This window comes from Mercenaria mercenaria, chromosome 4 (genome assembly GCF_021730395.1).
Source record: "Mercenaria mercenaria strain notata chromosome 4, MADL_Memer_1, whole genome shotgun sequence".
Lineage (NCBI taxonomy): Eukaryota > Metazoa > Mollusca > Bivalvia > Venerida > Veneridae > Mercenaria > Mercenaria mercenaria.
Genome location: NC_069364.1, coordinates 75,958,649 through 75,978,679, shown reverse-complemented (window position 1 = coordinate 75,978,679; position 20,031 = coordinate 75,958,649). Strand labels below are relative to the sequence as shown.

The following is a 20,031-nucleotide window of genomic DNA, read 5'->3' as shown; positions in this document are numbered from 1 at the left end:
GTAGTAATGTTTTTGTTGTTACTGTTTCCATGGTGTCACAAAAGATTTGCATGTAAGCAGGTCTTTCAGAAACTACTTGGCCAAATGCTTTCAGACTCCACACAAGTCTTTAATATCATGAGTTGACTTCACTGAGCAAGTTAGGTAACTCTAGCTAACATTTGATTAAAATTATGCTTGGTTGTAGCATAGAAATTCTATGAAAATTTTGCATATTTCTCAGAAACTTCCTTGAGAAATATTTAACTCTACATATATCTTTTGCATAATGAGTTGGCCTTGCAGAATAGGTTTCATAACTCTGGTTTACGTTTTAGCAGATTTTTGTCCCTTTTTACCTTGGAAATTTGGTGATAGTTTCGCATTTTAGCAGGTTTCTCTGGATGTTTTTAAACTAAGTTTTCAGCATCAAACTACTCTAAGACAGGTTGCATAACTCTTAACTTACAGTATATATAAAAAGTTATGCCTCTTTATCATGTATGCAAATTTTGGGTACTTTTTGTGTAAACCAGTCATTAGGGGGCTGTTGTTTAAAACAAGGAGGTAGTTTTTTTTCCAGCATTTCCTAGTGCTATCATTTGAAAAAGTTAGTTATTTTTAGTAAAATTATGTTATTTTTGTACACTTTATACTAGATGGCAAGTGTAAGTGGAAGTTTTTTTACTGCATGTATTGTCTAACAGTGTACCTTTCATGGCAGTTAATTTAACTGTAACATTTGAAATCTTTTTCTCTGTACAATTAGTAGTAGTGAAAAAGTATGTGATATTTTCCATCGGCAAATGTGAAATGCATGGAATTCTGTGTATGTGTTTTGCTTTGACTTATAGCTTGCCTGATAAGTTCAGCTTCCTTAGACTTGCTGACCAAGAGGTATGAAGTGTAAGCCCTAGATAAGGCAATAGTTCTCAAAGACTAAGGCTAATGTTTCTGTGGTGGTATGACATGTAGGTAATGTGTTGGGTTATAAATGCTAGAGAAATCAGTAAAAATGAGAAGTCTAGGTTTAACAGGTTTCCGTTAAAATCTAAAAGCTAAAAATCTGTTTAAGATGTAAGTTATTGCAAACAATGATTTTGTTATTGAATCAAGTCTTTGGAGTTTAGAGGGAATATAAAACTCTGGCTGCATCCATGTGGTATAAAAGTATACATCTGAGTGACTAAAACAAAGCCTGCACAGATCCAATATCAGCCTGCTGTGCAGACTGATCATGGTCTGCACTGTTTGCTATTCAGTCAGTAAATGTTCAGTGAACACCCCTTCGAATAATAAATGGAATTGCCCAAATTGAAAGGTGAACAAGTTCATTATTTGAAATTACTCGAAATAAAAATAAACACACATTGCCTCCTCTATATGTTTAATAATTACCTTGCAAACAATTCTATCATAACAACAAATGTAACAAAATAAAGTGATCATAAGTTAAATAATTAATAACTTTTTATGTCAAAAATAAGTAACCTCCTCAACGGACCGGGTACGCCTGAGGCTCCTGCCCAGCTGATGAAGGTTAATGAACTTAACTGCCTTGCCAACAATTCTGAACATACTCAACAACAAAAATTAAATATGACAAAAATAAAGTTATCCGTTAAGTAATTAAAACCTAATACGCAGTAACATTTTCAACGAGACAGGGTAGGCACAGAAGCTCCTGTCAAGTTGGTTTGAAGGTTCAGTTCCATTTACATAATATTATAACAAGATGGGATAGTATTATAATAAGATGGGTTGTAACGGCCGCTCTAATTAAACTTGATAGGGTAAGCGCGAGGGCTCCGACCAAGTTGATGAAAAATTCACTCGACGGGAAGGAGACCAAGCGTGACATGCCAGTCAGTCCGAATAATCAAAAATCATACCTTAACGGAAAATATGTAACTTAACTGCAACGCAATGCAACAACTTAAACAAACTAAGGTTAAATACCAATTGCGGTTCACGTTACTTGAGAGAAGTTTGGGACTATAAACAAGCGAGGCTCCATTCAAGCTCATAGTCTTGTTACTCACGTTGTTGACGTCGAAAAACAAATCATCGAAAAGAAAGATAAGCAACCTAACATTACCTAAATCCAATTATTTACTACAGTGGTTTACTGTTTATTAATGCCTGTTACACAACCCCGAGCAATATAGGTCCTACCACACTATAAGAATCGGTCATAATACTTAACTAGGGAACGGCATCAAAACTGTGGTATTCTACTGCAATCTTACACTACATTACTAAATATTTACTGTAAATATCTTTATCTTATTTAACGATGCCTTTTTACGCAACGCAAAGCAATCTAGGTCCTACAGTACTATAAGAGCCGGACAAAGTGATCCAAAGCAACTTCGAGTCATACGACTTTATTAAAGAATGGCATCAAACCTGTAGTATTCAATTGCAATCTAAACTAATTATTTACTGCCGAAAACTTTGTACTATTTACTGATGCCCTTTACGCAACTCAACGCAATTTGGGTCTTGCCGTACAATAAAAACCGGACCTGTTGATCCAAGGCAACTTCGAGTCACAACAGTTTATTAAAGAATGGTATCAGACCTGTAATATTCCACTGCAATCTAAACTAAATACTTCCTACAGAAAACTTTGTACTACATACTGATGCCTTTTACGCAATGCAACGCAATCTGGGTCTACCGCACTATAAGACCCGGACCTAGTGACCCAAAGCAACTTTTGAGTCATAACATTTTATTAAAGAATGGTGTCAAAGAATGGCGTCATATATTCCACTGCACACTTAACTAAATACTTCCTACAGAAAACTTTGTACTGTTTACTGATGCCTTTTACGCAATGCAATGCAATCTAGGTCCTACCGTACTATAAGAGCTGGACCTAGTGACCCAAAGCAACTTCGAGTCATAACATTCTATTACAGAATGGCATCAAATCTATAATATTCCACTGCACTCTTAACTAAATACTTCCTACAGAAAACTTTGTACTATTTACTGATGCCTTTTACGCAATGCAACGCAATCTAGGTCCTACCGTACTATAAGAGCCGGACCTAGTGACCCAAAGCAACTTCAAGTCATAACACTTTATTATAGATTGGCATCAAACCCGTGACATTCCACTGCAATCTTAACTAAATATTTACTGCAGCAAACTTTGCACTATTTACTGATGCCTTATACGCAATGCAACGCAATCTAGGTCCTACCGTACTATAAGAGCCGGACCTAGTGACCCAAAGCAACTTCGAGTCATAACACTTTATTATAGATTGGCATCAAACCTGTGATATTCCACTGCAATCTTAACTAAATATTTACTGCAGCAAACTTTGCACTATTTACTGATGCCTTATACGCAATGCAACGCAATCTAGGTCCTACCGTACTATAAGAGCCGGACCTAGTGACCCAAAGCAACTTCGAGTCATAACACTTATTAAAATATGGCATCCAGCCTGTGAAATGTCACTGTAGTCTTAACTAAATATTTAGTGCAGAAAACTATGTACTAATTACTGATGCATTTATACAATGTAAAGTAATCTAGGTCCTACCTAGCTATAAAAGATATACCTAGTGACCCAAAGCAACTTCGAGTCAAAACAAATTATCAGAGAATGGCATCAAACCTTTGGTCTTCTACTGCAATCTTAACTAAATACTTACTACAAAATCTTTATACTATTTACAGATGCCTTTTTTGCAATGCAAAGCAATTTAGATCCTACTGTACTACGAGTGCCGGACCTAGTGACCCAAAGCAACTTCGAGTTATAACACTTAATTAGAGAATGGCATCAAAACTGTGGTATTCTACTGCACTCATATAAATACTACATAAATAAATTTTCACTGAAAAAATCTTTATACTATTTACTGATGCCTTTTATACAACACAAAGCAGTCAATGTCCTACCGTACTATAAAAACCGGACTGGGTGATCCAAAGCAACTTCGAGTCATAACACTTTATTAGAAAACGGTATCAAAACTGTGGTATTTTACTGCAATCGTAGATAACTAAATATTTACTGTAAAGTGTTTACTATATACTGATGCCTTTCATGCAACGCCAGGCAATCTAGGTTCTACTGTACTATAAGACCCGGACTTAGTAACCCAAAGCAACTTCGTGTCATAACACCTAAAACATTATGCTATTATGTATTGTAGTCTTAGGCAAAGCAAACTACACAACAGCGATTAAACTCGTACAAGCAACGGTTTGCAAGAACGTATGTGGCAATTGCGATGCAACAAGCTAACTACATTATTGAAGCTGTCATGTCCCCTCGGGTACGAATTGGAAACGACCGATGAGAAATGATAGCTGAATGTCTAACAAAGATGCTCTAGATTAGATATAATTATAAACGCTTACTAAATGCATTTAATATAGATATCACGCAGTCTCCCCCCTGCCAACTAGAATTCTCCAGTAATATATCATGATAACGTAGAGCGACAATTAAATTATTGTGTCGTAGGCTACCATAAAAGCATGAAATAAATAATTTTATCCCTTCAAAAGCAAGTTCCATAACAAGCTTTAAAACAATATATTTGTAATGAACGTTATCTGATTGAGGATCCAGAGTATACAAACACTTGGCATTTAAACGCACATAATTAGATAACACACATTAAAATTGATAACACATCTTATGTTACTGTTTATCTCCACACTTGCTGAATGGCATATTATCCGTGTTCCACATCTAATCATTGTCTTCAGCAGTCCAATACTTCGAGCAAATATGTGTGAAATCGTCTTTGGAAACCTTTTGATTTATTTGTACACTCATCCTCGTCAAGTAACGATCTGAAATATATGACTAGAGCAGAAAATCTGTCTCAACTCTCCTACTGAAACAGCTCGAGATAGAGAGAGGATAATATAATAATGTTGACAAAATGAACATGTATGTAAATTATGTGGAACTGGTAAAGAAAATTAAATGCACTTCCTTTTGCTATGTCCTTGTTTACAGAAATTAAGAGCAAAGCATATTCCAGGAAATATTGTATCAATTTATGTCTACTCATTTATTATCCTTATAAGCAGTAGCAATAACTACAATAAAAATGTTGCCATGTACGCATACTATGATTTCATAGAACGTAAACGTTTGCTTTAAATATAATAATATGTACTATATACATGAAACTAAAGTATACAAGTTAATAGGTTTATATTATGAATAAGATTTGAATTTACGTCCCGTATTCCCAGATTGTATATACATGCATATTTTAATTTTGGGCCAGTGGCCGCTACATCAAATAAACTTCGTCATTATCATTGTCATATTGAAACTGGACGGAAACGCATTTTATAAAACAGAACATTGCAAGCGGCGCCTTTGTAATCTCATTATGGGGTGTGGCGGGTGGGCAAAATTGTCAACTTTACATGTACTCGCTCAGCCAACGTACAAAAACAGACAGAGAGCTGCACGAGAATTCTCAGCTTTTTATGCAAGTTTAACAGACTGTTTACCGATATCAAATTTAACTAGCTACAGGCTTGTATAAACTCGGGTACCAATTTATAACGATAAGAGCGAGGGCGTATCGGTTCCATAGCAACGGACGTGACATTTGATTTCTCTAAAAATAAATCAAATTATTTTAAAAGAAAAATAATTTTTATTATTTGAAATTACTCGAAATAAAAATAAACACACATTGCCTCCTCTATATGTTTAATAATTACCTTGCAAACAATTCTATCATAACAACAAATGTAACAAAATAAAGTGATCATAAGTTAAATAATTAATAACTTTTTATGTCAAAAATAAGTAACCTCCTCAACGGGACCGGGTACGCCTGAGGCTCCTGCCCAGCTGATGAAGGTTAATGAACTTAACTGCCTTGCCAACAATTCTGAACATACTCAACAACAAAAATTAAATATGACAAAAATAAAGTTATCCGTTAAGTAATTAAAACCTAATACGCAGTAACATTTTCAACGAGACAGGGTAGGCACAGAAGCTCCTGTCAAGTTGGTTTGAAGGTTCAGTTCCATTTACATAATATTATAACAAGATGGGATAGTATTATAATAAGATGGGTTGTAACGGCCGCTCTAATTAAACTTGATAGGGTAAGCGCGAGGGCTCCGACCAAGTTGATGAAAAATTCACTCGACGGGAAGGAGACCAAGCGTGACATGCCAGTCAGTCCGAATAATCAAAAATCATACCTTAACGGAAAATATGTAACTTAACTGCAACGCAATGCAACAACTTAAACAAACTAAGGTTAAATACCAATTGCGGTTCACGTTTGCGTCTATATTGAAAACGCGCGAGCTAGATCAATCGGGCTTACAATAGTGTTAAGTCAAAAAACGTTTAAACTGATACCGATTAACGAATCTAACGCCCGGTCACTTTCCAGTCGATAGAATTTTCCCGCCACAATAAATTTTCAGAAATTTATCCCCCAAAATTCTTATCAATTGGAAGCCATGTTCTTAGAAATATAATCTTTTAAACACAGTTGCCAAATGCGATAGCCCAGCCCTGCAGCAAAGATTGTATTTACCTTATGATGTCTTTTAGCAGACAGAATCTTTCTTTCTTTAATTTATTTTTATTCATTTATTTACTTATTAATTCATTTATTAATATATTTATTTTAATTATTTTTGTTTTGTTTTCTAATAATATAAGATGTTATTTTCTGTTCAAATGCTGTCTTCTAATGTTGTAGTTGTTTATTAGCAAAATTATCCACAAAGACCCGCGGTTCTCTTCATGACTTACAAAACATCTAAGTGGCAACTGTTGTGGCAATGAACTGTCAATACGCTACTTTAGGATGATAACAGTAAATCTAATGTTTATTTTAAAACGACATATTTATTCTGTACGTACACGGCCGATATATAGGTCACGCACACACCTGTTTGATATAAGCTACACGCCTCGTTGAATATGCCATGTCGATAAAGTAGAATGCTTGACATGTAACCGTTTACTCTATGTTTTTAAATTGCTGCCACTTATTCATCATTAAATATTTTTCAATACTGTTTTTTGTGTTTTCCGGCCAAAAGTTTGAATTATGTGCATAAAGTGTTTTACATGTATTTACTATAAAAACTAAGTACTTATTTATGATCGCGCCATATAAAATTTCAAATGTAATCCTGTATAAAATCAGCTGTTTTTATGTAATTTTGTTGAACTTTCTGTCAATAATTTATCAAAAATGCTATAGAATTCCAGCTATATTTATTCTCTAGCGGTGCTGTAAGTTTGAGGCCATAATATTAAATAATGAATTTTACACGCATGTTTTTTATGTACGTGACGCCCAAATTTCGCGTGAGCCGTTTAAATAACTAATTTCTAGTTTCTTTACTGTTTATTTACTTATACATCTTAACTACTACATTTTTCTAATATTCACTGCTAAATTTTCCTATGATGACTACCTCTGTCATACCCAGTTGTCCCGGACCGTGCACCAACCAGTATGTACTTTTGCCGTCCGATAGTAAACCCGTTCATCCTAGATTTTGAACTAACCTTACCATAAAACTAGGTCAATGTAATGATTCAGTTTCTACTGGACGATACTAATAGGCGATACAAATGGGCCCGCAACCCTTCCTGCTTCATCTTCCTTATTTCTTTCTGTATTATACAAGAATTCAGTGCAACCGAGCAAAGATTTTTTGAATTTGAAGCAATCGAGAATAGGAAACTCTTGGTTAAAACCACCCATCTACTTTACCGTTATCACGTGCATATCGTTTCAAAGCGTTTATATTAGCTCGTGATTTGGCCGAGTTAATTATCCGAACTGAAAAACTCATCTTTGTGAACGCGATGTTTGAAGGAATTTACTTGCAAAAAGAGGATTTTATACCATTATGCCGCCACACCCACTTTGAGAATTATTACATGGAATATTGCTACTTCTACAGTTATTAGAAAGAACTACATCAGAATTTGAAAGAATTTGTTCAAAGTCAATAACAATTGACCCACCAGAATAATCCTGTAGTAGTCTGTTTCCTCTATCGTCGACCTTCAGGTGCCACAAGTTCGCCAGCAGGCCTGCTTTCAAGGTTACACTCGTCGGCTTTTCATTTACGACGGACCTCTCGTATTACGCCTGTTCTCTTCATTGTCGGTTGTTGTCAGACCAGCCCGCTTCTCTTATTACAACCTCTCGGCAAGCGTAGAGAATTAAATTCTTTATAAAATTGTCAACTCAAAATTGTCAACTTTACATGTACTCGCTCAGCCAACGTACAAAAACAGACAGAGAGCTGCACGAGAATTCTCAGCTTTTTATGCAAGTTTAACAGACTGTTTACCGATATCAAATTTAACTAGCTACAGGCTTGTATAAACTCGGGTACCAATTTATAACGATAAGAGCGAGGGCGTATCGGTTCCATAGCAACGGACGTGACATTTGATTTCTCTAAAAATAAATCAAATTATTTTAAAAGAAAAATAATTTTTATTATAGAAATTTAGCAAAGGAAAGGTTAATATAAATGGCATATGATATGCCCTCTAAGACTGCAAATTCTCAGAAGATTGCAAGCTTTTGGTCTACAGTCGTAATCATGACAATAGCAATTGCTTGTTAGTACTGGTACTGTTTCGAAATCAACTAACACAAAAGCTTAATTTGAAATTGTTGCATTTAACAAATAATTTGGAAGAAATGATTTTAACTAAATACAACCAGGTATTATCTTTTACACCTCATTGTTTGTTACTTATGTTAATGTATATATGAACAGTTTTTGCTTGATATTTCTATATTTTAATGCTGTTGTTCACTGATATATTAACTTTGTTGTCATTTTCTGCTTTTGCATGGTGTTGAGTGTAATCATATAATTAGTTTGGCTTCAGGACTATTTAACTGAATGTTGGGGACCAGTCTCTGAACACAGTCCTACCATTGGTCAGTCACCCGATTGAGATTAGAATGAACCATTGAGATCCTGCAATTAAAAGTCTGATCTCTAAACTGTTGTTTAAAGTTCTTACAAAGTGGTCTCAGTGTTGGTGAATATAATTATTTAGTTTAAGGTAGCAGATGGCGGTTTTTTCTAGTACTTCGGACTTCCGAGCGATGTGGCTAAGTCAGACGGCTTCCGATATCTTAAGAGATGCAGACCTGAAAATAAAAAGATACCGGTTTTACATCTTACTTGAAGAAGAAATAAAATACATAGTAAACTTCATACAAAGCATAGATTTTTAAATCCACAAGCCACCTGAAAGATAATTTCAGCCCGCGAAAATACATGACATTTCAGCCCAAATTAGCCATATCTCCAACTGGCCTTAAAATGTTAGGGGAAATGATAGAGCCAAATGGCCACTTGCATTCTGTACTCAGTTTCAAGTATTACTTGCAGAGCTGGACAAAAATACCTGTCAACCGATTACTTTTTTCACTATTTTCAACTGTGTGAGGCCTATATGACATTTGACAGTTCACGAGACGCTCAATGCTGATAGTGGTATATATGCATTTCAAGCAGTTATATGAAAATGATGCCATCAAGATTACATTCGCATCTGCCAGAATTTCTGCAACATACCATTCTTAAACTTGTTAATCACAAACTCACATCAACAAATATTTCAAACATCAAAACAGCCTTCACTTCAAGGTTTTATCTCTAATGACAGATTTTGACCCTGGCCAATTCGAATATGTGGCTGGAAACTACCAACTGCTACCTAAGTTTAAGGGTTTGAATGCAGTTGTTTTTACTTACCTGTTCCAAAAATTAGTACTACATCAGTTTTGATACTAAATATAGCAATACTGCCAAACCTACCTTAGGCAGCCATCCTAGGGAGTGGCACAGTCTGGCTGTTTAAGACAGGTTGAAATTAGATGTCTGTTTGTGAAGTAAGCTGACTGACTAAGGCAAGTGGCTGCTTAATGCAGGTGGTCACTAACCCTTACAGTGCTGGACATGATTGATTCTGCCTTTGTGACCAGTATAGATTATGATCAGCCTGTACATCCATGAAGTCTGATCATGATCTGCACTGTTCACCATTCAGTCAGTATTTTCTTTGGTAAACACCCCTTTTAACAGTTAATGGTACTGTCCAAATTGTAAGATGGACAAGTTCATTATAGAAATTTAGCAGGGTAATGGCTAAGGGAAGTTCATTGTAGTACCTTTACTTTGTTTCATATAAGTTTACAACTTTATTGCATATATCCCTTGCAATACACGTACTGGCATGTAGCTATGACAGTGGAGTCTTACAGCTTGTACAGCAGTTTGAAATTCTTACTAATTCCATTGGTCTGGATTCCTAAATTGGTCTACTAAACCGATAATTTCCATTTACAAGATTTTCATTCTGACTTCTAGATATCAAATAAAGCCTGAAAATATTTTGTGGAATTATCTTGAGGAAACAGTATTTAGACTTGTAAAGACCAATTTCAATGTTGAAAGATTGCTAACAATACTCTATTCATTTATCCAAAAAAAAATAAAAAAATTTGCCAACTTTTTTCCCCTCTAAGTGCTGATAACCAGGTTGTCAGTATTGAAGGTATATGTATCGTTGATCTCTGATTACAGGAAACTGTGAGGCCAGAGTTTGAGAACAAAGTGAGAAGGAAGAGGGAAAATCCAATCAACAAGGTAATATTTTGTTTAAAAATCTTACCAACAGGGTAATAGTTTCAGTTTGAAATTTAGCAAAGTTTTACAGAACATACAGCAAATGAGAGACTAGAAAGCTACACAACTTGTTCATGTAGCATTTACATTTGATGTTTCATGCTTTACTATTCCACATATCTTTGTCTGCACTGAACTGTCTTTTGTATGTGGTATTTGAAATTTCAAATTGAAAAGTAGGTAGTATTATGTTATTATACAATTATCGACTTTTTCATAGGTTGATATCAGGATTTATCAACCCAAAAAAAGTTATATTCACCGAGCCGAAGGCAATAATTGTTTTATTACATGCATAGATGTATAGTCAGTCTTGTTATTACAATCGTATCTTTAATTCAACTGAATTTTGACATTGGAAATATTGCCGTCTATTTTTAGACCAAGAGGTTGATATTGGTTTTCCAAGCACCTACTTCGATCTATGTTTTATTATCTTACTATTTATAACCCAAGATAAGTTGATATGATATGTACTCATTACTTTTCGAACCGTTTTCAGCCAATCAGAGAAACAATAGAATACAGTCATGTAATAATGCAAAATCATGAATTCTGAATGAAATATCTGTAGAACAGGGGTGGTATGACATTACAGTAAATTAAAATGTAGATACTTGCAATATAAAAGTAGTATAAGTTAAATTTGTGGTTATCTCAAATTAAGAAGTTATAATAAATATGTTGAAATAACACTTTATAAGTATGGCTATTTAGTAGTGTTTTCTTATACTTCTTATACTGTCAACAAGTAAGTTTATTTTTTATACAGAAAATTAAGTATAATAAAACTTCAGTATGGTAACAACAATTCTAAGTATGTGAGTAAAGCAAGATTTGAATATAAATTTTGGCATTTTATGAATGAAGAAACATATGTATATAATGTTTATTTCAGAGATTGGAGCCGTATGTACCAGGGTGGAGCAAATGCTGTAGATATGGCACCACTGTGTCAATACTGTTATTTTTCGTAAGTGTTAGAAAATGTCCTACTGAGTCAGTTATTCACAGCTATCATTCAAAATCTTTCAACAGCTTTTTAGAGCAAGAGAATGACATGCAATTTGAACTAAGCTAAACCTGTTTCTTCTAGAAATGCTAAGAGTGGCAAACTTGTTTTTTGTACTAATATGCATCAAGGTTGATATCTATTTAGGATATTTGACAGAATTCTCAAGATTAAATGTTATATGGTATAACCTTACTAGAGTTAACACTGCTAAGAAAGACAGAAATGTGCTTGTCGTACAGAGGTTGCTGCTGAGAAGAATTGAATGTATTATTCATATAGAGTTTGTTGCAAGAAAAACGAATGTTTTTAGCTCAGCCTGAGCACATTGTGCTCGAAGTGAGCTACTGTAGTCGCTCACCATCCATCCTGGCCCCTTTTAGGGGCCACGCCCCTAGAGCTAGAAATAGAGATATCTTTTAACAACCTATTCTCATGAACCACTTGATGGATCTTCATCAGGCTTGATATTAAGCACTATTAGGTCCTTTCCCAAATATTATCAAATGGGTGCTTTTAGGGGCTGTTAGGGCTCAGAATAGAAATATCTTTAAATGAAATCTTTTCATGAACCACCTGATGGATCTTCATTAAACTTGGTATGTAGCATCATTGTAAGGTTTTCTGTGAAGTTTGTAGGGGCCGCTAGAGTTAATTTATAGAAATACCTTTAAAGGACTTCTCTTGAACTGCTTGATGGATCTTCATCAAACTTTGTCTTTAGCATCATTGTAGGTGGTCCTGCCAAACTTATACAAATTTGGATACTTGGTCCCTTGTATGAGCAAATAGAGCTAAATATAGAAATACCTTTAAACAACTTCTTCTCATGAACTGCTGGATGCATCTTCATCAATCTTGGTCTGTAGCATCATTATAAGGTCCTTTCCCAATTGTGTGCAAAATGTGGATACTTTGCCCCTTTCATGGGGCTGCTAGACTTAAGAAGGGAACCATTTTAAAAGCCCTTCCAAAATACTCTCAGCCTGCTCCAATTGTCTGTGTGTGTTGTTTTTTCCACCTAGTTTTAAGACTGAGATAGCATACTGAGTTTGTCATCTGTCACATTAATTTATGTTATCAAATTCTACTGCCTGAAGACCTTTTGACACTTTGAGCATATTACTGTCCTCTTCCAAAGTTGCACTTAAGCTCTGAAACTTAGGTGAGCAACCTAGGGCCATCATGGCCCACTTGTTGTTAGCGGTTGCTGCTGGGACGGCTAAAATGTGTTATCAGATAATGAAAACTAAGGAGACTTTTTTGTAAAAGTTGACTGTGCATGAAAGTAATTGTTAGCACAAGTTGGACTGCATTCTAAAACAGTGTAATAAAGTGACAACCTCTTGACAACTTTGTTAGACAGGGGTGAATGTTTGGTAAGACAGGTTGTTACTGTAGGTTCTAGTATATATATTTTAGATGGCAGTGGTTTTAGTGGCGGTGGTTGGAGTGATTGTCTACAGAATTGCCATAGCAGCTGTACTGTCGACGACGGGTGATGGTGTTGTGAAAGGTCGGGCTGGATTGATCGCCTCGGCAACTGCTGCCTGTATTAACTTGGTCATCATTTTCATCCTCAACTTTGTAAGTATTCTTGTACATATTTTATCAATGACGTAACAATGTTATATGCTGGTTATCTATCCAGTATAAGTTGATGAAAAAAGAAAAAGAATGCTTTTAGGCACAATGTGCTGGTTGGAAATTCCTGATTCAGGATCATTTGATTTTTACTGACTGACATTCTTTAACTGACAAACTGCTAGTATAGTTATTTTGTCCAGTTTAAGTCATCTTTACTGTTTTCTTCTTGATTTTCTTGTAAATAAATTGAATTGTCACTGGAAGAAACTTAAAACAAGCCAAATTGATATGAGGTTTTTTGTTTTGAACTGCTAAATACTTAGAGCTGTCTTCATATTGGTTTAAAATAAAATTTCCAATGCCATAAAAGAAGGTAGTTGCAAAAACATTATAAATAAGAGCAGTTTAACAATAGAATTCTAAAGACATTTTAATACCACAAGGACTTGCAAACATTTAGGTCTAAGATGGTATATGAACCTAGAGAGTTGATCCTAAGAAGCATCTGACAAACATAAACTATAATATGATTTTATATAATTATGTAGAAAACAAAATATGAGCCGTGCCATGACAAAACCAACATAGTGGGTGTGCGACCAGCATGGATCCAGACCAGCCTGCGCATCCGCGCAGTCTGGTCAGGCTCCATGCTGTTCGCTTTTAAAGCCTATTGGAATTGGAGAAACTATTAGCGAACAGCATGGATCCTGACCAGACTGCGCGGATGCGCAGGCTGGTCTGGATCCTTGCTGGTCGCATACCCACTATGTTGGTTTTCCCATGGCACGGCTCATATATTTCAGCTGATGCTAGATATTTATTTTGTTGGCATAGTTAACCTTTTTATTTGTTGATACATTTTTTAGATTTATCAAAGGATTGCTGAAGCATTAACTGAATTAGGTAAGTATCTGTCATCTAAGATAATCTATGTTAGAAATTGCTTTTTAGCTGATTTTTTTGTGAAGTCTTGCATGTTTTAAATTTAGTAACTATATAAATATCACTGGAAGTAATACACAATACCAGCCTGCATCGAAACTGACACTGTGATTCTCTGCAATAGAAAAGAAGTTGTTCTGGACATTTTGGTGTGGGGTATAATGTTTCCATTTGTTATAAGCAGTTTCTTGTCTCTTCTTTGTCGGAGGGGATATGTTGGTATTGTCAAACAAAATTGAAATATAAAAACTTCTATATAAACAGCTTTTCTTTGAATGATGCAACCATGAAATCCATAACAGTTAGTCCCCATGATTGTTAATCATAGAAGAGATGAAATGAAATGGCTTTCTTTACAGCACCTTTTTCTTACAGAAGCATATTAAAACAAATATTGTTAGGTCCATAAATGGAAAGATCATCATCACATTTAAACGTGCACAGCAACATAGAACTTTAGTTCACTTTTATTATAGGTTGTGTAACATTATGTATTTCATATGGAAAAATATATTTATAATCGAAACTGTATCAAGTGATTTAATGTTTATTTTATTTTACTTTTAAATGATAGAGATAAATTCACTGCTTTAATACTTGAATTCCATTATGATATCATTTACAGCACAATGGTTATCTCACACCATCACGTGTAAGGTGGAGTTTTCTGGTGCCAGTGAAAACACCAAAAACTCTTGTCTGGTATGCAAAAAATAATATTTCTTTCCTGTAGCAGTTGATACAGTTGTAATTGGTGGTAAGGTAACCTTTACCCTGTTGGCAGCAAGTGACTCTGCCTTTGCGACCATCCATGCAGACTGATCATGGTCTGCACTGTTCACTGTACAGTCAGTAAATTTTCAATGAACGCCACTTCAAATAATAAATGGCATTGCCCAAATTAGCAGGGTAAAGGTTAAGATTTTCTGGTTTCAGAACAACATCGTACAGAGTCTGAATGGGAGGATGCCTTCACCTTCAAGATGTTTCTCTTCCAGTTCGTCAACTACTACGCTTCCATTATCTATATAGGCTTCTTCAAGGGCAGGTCAGTACTGATTACTATAGCCTAAAGGATATTTTGAATTTCATATTGGTAAAGGGGCCTTAAAGTTAGAGCCTAGTGATATAACTAAAATTAGGTATATGTTTTACTTTCGCATGCTTTATTTATTGATTCTGGCTGTAACAGCAGTACTCAAATGCAACTGGTCAGGATTTGTGTATGTTTGATTTGAAGTTTGTTTTCAGATGTTAATGATGAAAGAAATGCTATATATATTGACTTGGTAACCTACCATGATTCACACTGGTAACAGCAGACTGAATATGAAATTACATGTAACCTAACAATTGGATGAAATAACTTGATACAGAAACAAGCAGCTGTCATATACCTATAGTTAGTAATAAAGCAGCTGAGCATGAGCAGCATCTTAATTCCAAATAAAAAGACTCCAGCCTGTTGGTCAATTCTAATATACTGGGTGTAAGGATTGCAAGGTACAGTTACAGATTGGTTTGCACAACATGGCTCAAAATGTTTCATCTGTTTTCAGATTTGTTGGGAGACCTGGCAATTATGACCGCAACCTGTTTGGATTCCGTCAGGAGGAGGTAACTCTCTCAGACTTTATTGTAGATGATATTTTTTTTTTAAAGAATATGAAACTAACAACATTAAATGTAAAACAGCATATCATTGTGCGAGGAAGTAAATCTGGCATGTGATTTACAAAGCACTGAATATAAAAAACAGAGTTTGGAAGCCAGTCTTGGACTGCAACATTTCCATTGGATAATAGCAAATGTGGCCCTAGAAGAGCCAATCAGATGCTTGGGTTTATAGACTGGTCCTCAAAGTCAGTTTTATAACTGCCAAAGGAAATTTAACCTGAAGAGGATGACAGTCAGACAATTCTGTTTGAAATGAGGGAATCAAATCTTAAAAAAAAACAACAGGAGAATGTTTAATAACAGAGTATGTATTTGGAAGGAAATGAAGGGCTAAATGATGATGATAACCTTTTAATTGGCCACCTTTATGTAGTTGTTGTTGTGTACATTTATCATAAGTGTTAATGCAATTTGACATTAACACTGAAACAATTTACAAGGATTTACAGTTGCTAGTGAGTATTTCAACTTTACAAATAATTTACAGCCAGATATTCTGATAAAAAATATTGATGTCTATGTTTTAGCACTAGCCATTCATGATACGACAAAATTATTTCAGTTTCATTTTGCTTTAGATGTATAGTATGCAGCAGGAAGAAGAAGCAGATATTTACCAAATTATTTAAATATGGCTGTGGAAAATTAGTTTCTAACAATTATATGACTTGAAAAATATAAGATCTGCTTGGCCTGACTTATAAATGTTCAAAAGTCTGAAACTTGGACTTCAGAATGGTTCACTTTTCTCTGGCATTCTCAGATATTCCTGGATTGTATGGAATCCTTCAGGAATTTTCATTTTGCAGTTAATGATGACTTAGCTCAATTTCAGCAGTATAAGTATGTTATAGACAAACTTTTGGCAAATTCAGTATTTGCTGTTTTTAAGCCTAAGATTCAGACTTAAAATCTTGATGAATACAGGCCCAGTTTTTTTGTGCAGTAAGGTTTTATTTGTTTGCAGTGTGATCCTGCCGGTTGTCTGATTGAGTTGTGTATTCAGCTGGGTATCATCATGGTTGGTAAACAGATCTTTGCTAACTTCAAGGAAGTCATTCTTCCGTAAGTATACTTTACCGTTGTACTAATTAATTTAGCTGAGTTGTTAAGTCACCTTGAAGCTTATTTACATCAGTTATGAGTCCACTTTCTTTGAAAAAAAAAGCAGTACAGATGTGTCATCTCACAGGTGCTATCCTAGTCTTAGAGGGGTTTCAACCAGAGACTCTCGAGTTGAGTGGCCGTCACCTTATTATACCCCCCTTCAAAGTAGGAGGGGTATATTTTTTTTGCTGATGTTGATCAGTCTAGAGACCAATTGGTTTCCGGATGATAACTCAAGAACACTTGGACCTGGGATCATAAAAGTTGATAGGAAGGTTGATCATGACCAGCAGATGACCCCTATTGATCTTGAGATCAGTAGGTCAAAGGTGTAGGTCACAGTGACTCGGAACAGTTAAACGGTTTCCGGACGATAACTTGAGAATACTTGGGCCTAGGATCACATTTGATACGGAGGTCACTTATGACTGGTAAATGACCTATAATTATTGATCAGTATGTCAAACATCCAGCACACAATGACCAAATAATTACTGTTCCTTATGTAGTTACTGAATACATCAAGGGGGCATTTCATGTTCTATGAGCTCTTGTGTAATGTAGTAGAGCTTAGCGTTTAAGGTAGTGGACCCGTTATGACTACCGGCAATTTCTGTTTGGTTATGTATTCTCGGTTTGAGATTCTACGGTTGTTCTAAAACAAAATTTCTGTTATGTCTAATAGATGCCAAAGTTGCATAAGAAAGATACTTAATCACACGGAAATTGCTGATTGTCATTATGGCTCCATTACCTTAAAGTGCAATTAGTATATTTTTGGAAAAGTTTTTGGATTTGAAGATATATAATATATATATTTTTTATGCCCCTGAAGGTCGGCATATTAAAGTTGCACTGTCTGTCCGTCAGTCCGTCCGTGTAAATTCTCTTCCGGACTGTAACTCTGCCATCCATAAAGCGATTTTGAAATAACTTGGCATAAATGTTCACCATAATGAGATGACCTGTCCTGCGCAAGACCCAGACAACTAGCTCCAAGGTCAAGGTCAAACTTAGAGGTCAAAGGTTAACAGTGTCTGTTTCATGTCCGGTCCATAACTCTGCTATCTGTGAAGGGATTTTGAAATAACATGGCATAAATGTTTACCATTATAAGATGACTTGTCATATGTAAGACCCAGACCCCTAGCTCTAAGGTCAAGGTCACACTTAAAAGTCGAAGGTTAACATGGTCCGTTTCTTGTTGTGGTCCATAACTCTGCCATTTATCAAGGGTTTTGAAAATAATTTGACACAAATGTTGAGAAGATGTGTCACACTTATGACCTTGGTCTCTCAAGTCAAGGTCAAGGTCACAAAATGATTCATACCTAAACTGTTCTGGCATATTTTTCCCAGACAACTGTAGCATTCTTGGGGAGCTCCGGGGGCATTTGTCACCAATAGTGACAGCTCTTGTTTATATATGTAATGTATGTTAAATGGATTTACTTAATATTTGTAGAAAGTTGATGGTATGGTTCAAGTCACGCAGTGTTGGACATGATAAAGAAGATAAGGTGTATACACATTGGGAACAAGATTACAACCTTGCGGACCAACCTAAACTTGGCCTGTTTGACGAATATCTTGAAATGGGTAAGTTGAGCTTTCTGATTATATGGCGACATTGATACAATACAAAGCCGTATCAAATGCTTTAATGCCTAAGAATATGAATATGTATAGTGTCAAATTGTACCTCTGGGGTTGAACTCGGTCCAGCCCTGTGGTCATTTGTTTCAATAAGAAAAAAAACCTAAAATCGTTTTGTCTGAAGCTACAAGAACTAGGGCTTAGATACTTGGCATGTAGCATTTGGTAGTGGATCTCTACCATGTTTGTTCAAATCATGCTCTAAATTGGCCCTGCTCTGGGGTTCCTTTGTTACAGGAAAAACTTTAAAAATCTTCTTATCTAAAACTGTAATGCCCTGCTCTTGGATGTTTTGCTTCTAGCTTTATGTATGCCCCTGGGATCAAAATTGACCCTGTCCATGGGGGTCGCTTATTTTTGAGTCGGCTAACGCTATTAGTTATAAAATATTAGCGTACACACGAGAATTAAATTGAATAAATGTGGTAGAAAAAAACTGCTCTACTAAATATATTTGTTACGATGCAATAGGAAAACACAGTTATCATTCTGTGACACTTCCAAAGTCGATAGCTGACTAATAGTTACAGCGGTTATCTTATTGCACAGACACTAGGTTCTGGAAGTCTGAGTTACTTCCCTTAGTTTAGAATATGCAATATTCCTGTCAGTGTAAACATGCATCACAGTAACCTTTACACAAAAAAGTAAGTATACTTTTTATTATTCAAATCAACTATAATATGATCAAACAATACCTAAGAGGAATGACAGGGTTATCGCCAGGCCCTTTCAGCCAGGCGCACTGCCAGGATAAATGTCTTGGCGCATGGCTATCAAATTTCAATATACAAATTGTCATATACAAATCTTACAAATCCTATCACGTGTGAACATACCAGCCAATAATAACCAGTTTTGTTCATGCCCCGGGGCAAATGTTTACTTGAGAATTTGATAATTATAGTCGCCTGATTTTACCTCCAGCTGTCGAATTGTACTTTCTATGTGCATGACAATTTTTTGCAAAGCACTCTATTTTTAGCTCGACTATTCAAAGAATAGTCTAGCTATTCTACTCACCCTGGAGTCGGCGTCGGCGTCGGCGTCGGCGTCACACCTTGGTTAAGTTTTTGCATGCAAGTACATACAGCTATCATTTAAAGGCATATAGCTTTGAAACTTATTTATTCTTTTTCTAGGTCAATTACCAACCTCACTGGGTCAAGTTCCATAACTCTAACATGTATTTTGAGCAAATTATGCCCCCTTTTGGACTTAGAAAATTCTGGTTAAAGTTTTACATGCAAGTTACTATCTCCAAAACTAATGTAGATATTGAATTGAAACTTCACATGTGCCTTCGGGGTTATAAAACTAGTTGATAGCACCAAGTCCCATAACTCTGACCTTC

At 35.5% G+C, this 20,031-nt stretch overlaps 1 protein-coding gene across 6 annotated transcripts in view; it reads left to right on the top strand.

Moving 5' to 3' along the window:
* LOC123552175 (anoctamin-4-like) overlaps nucleotides 1–20,031 on the top strand; it is a 127,802-nt gene that overhangs the window by 71,776 nt on the left and 35,995 nt on the right. For all 6 annotated transcript variants that reach the window (XM_053541710.1, XM_053541708.1, XM_053541709.1 and 3 more), the window contains 8 exons: nucleotides 10,592–10,654; nucleotides 11,592–11,666; nucleotides 13,128–13,292; nucleotides 14,162–14,198; nucleotides 15,174–15,285; nucleotides 15,797–15,854; nucleotides 16,882–16,979; nucleotides 18,487–18,620. In XM_053541710.1, the coding sequence (XP_053397685.1) occupies nucleotides 10,592–10,654; nucleotides 11,592–11,666; nucleotides 13,128–13,292; nucleotides 14,162–14,198; nucleotides 15,174–15,285; nucleotides 15,797–15,854; nucleotides 16,882–16,979; nucleotides 18,487–18,620 (742 nt within the window). The remainder of the gene's footprint in view (nucleotides 1–10,591; nucleotides 10,655–11,591; nucleotides 11,667–13,127; nucleotides 13,293–14,161; nucleotides 14,199–15,173; nucleotides 15,286–15,796; nucleotides 15,855–16,881; nucleotides 16,980–18,486; nucleotides 18,621–20,031) is intronic.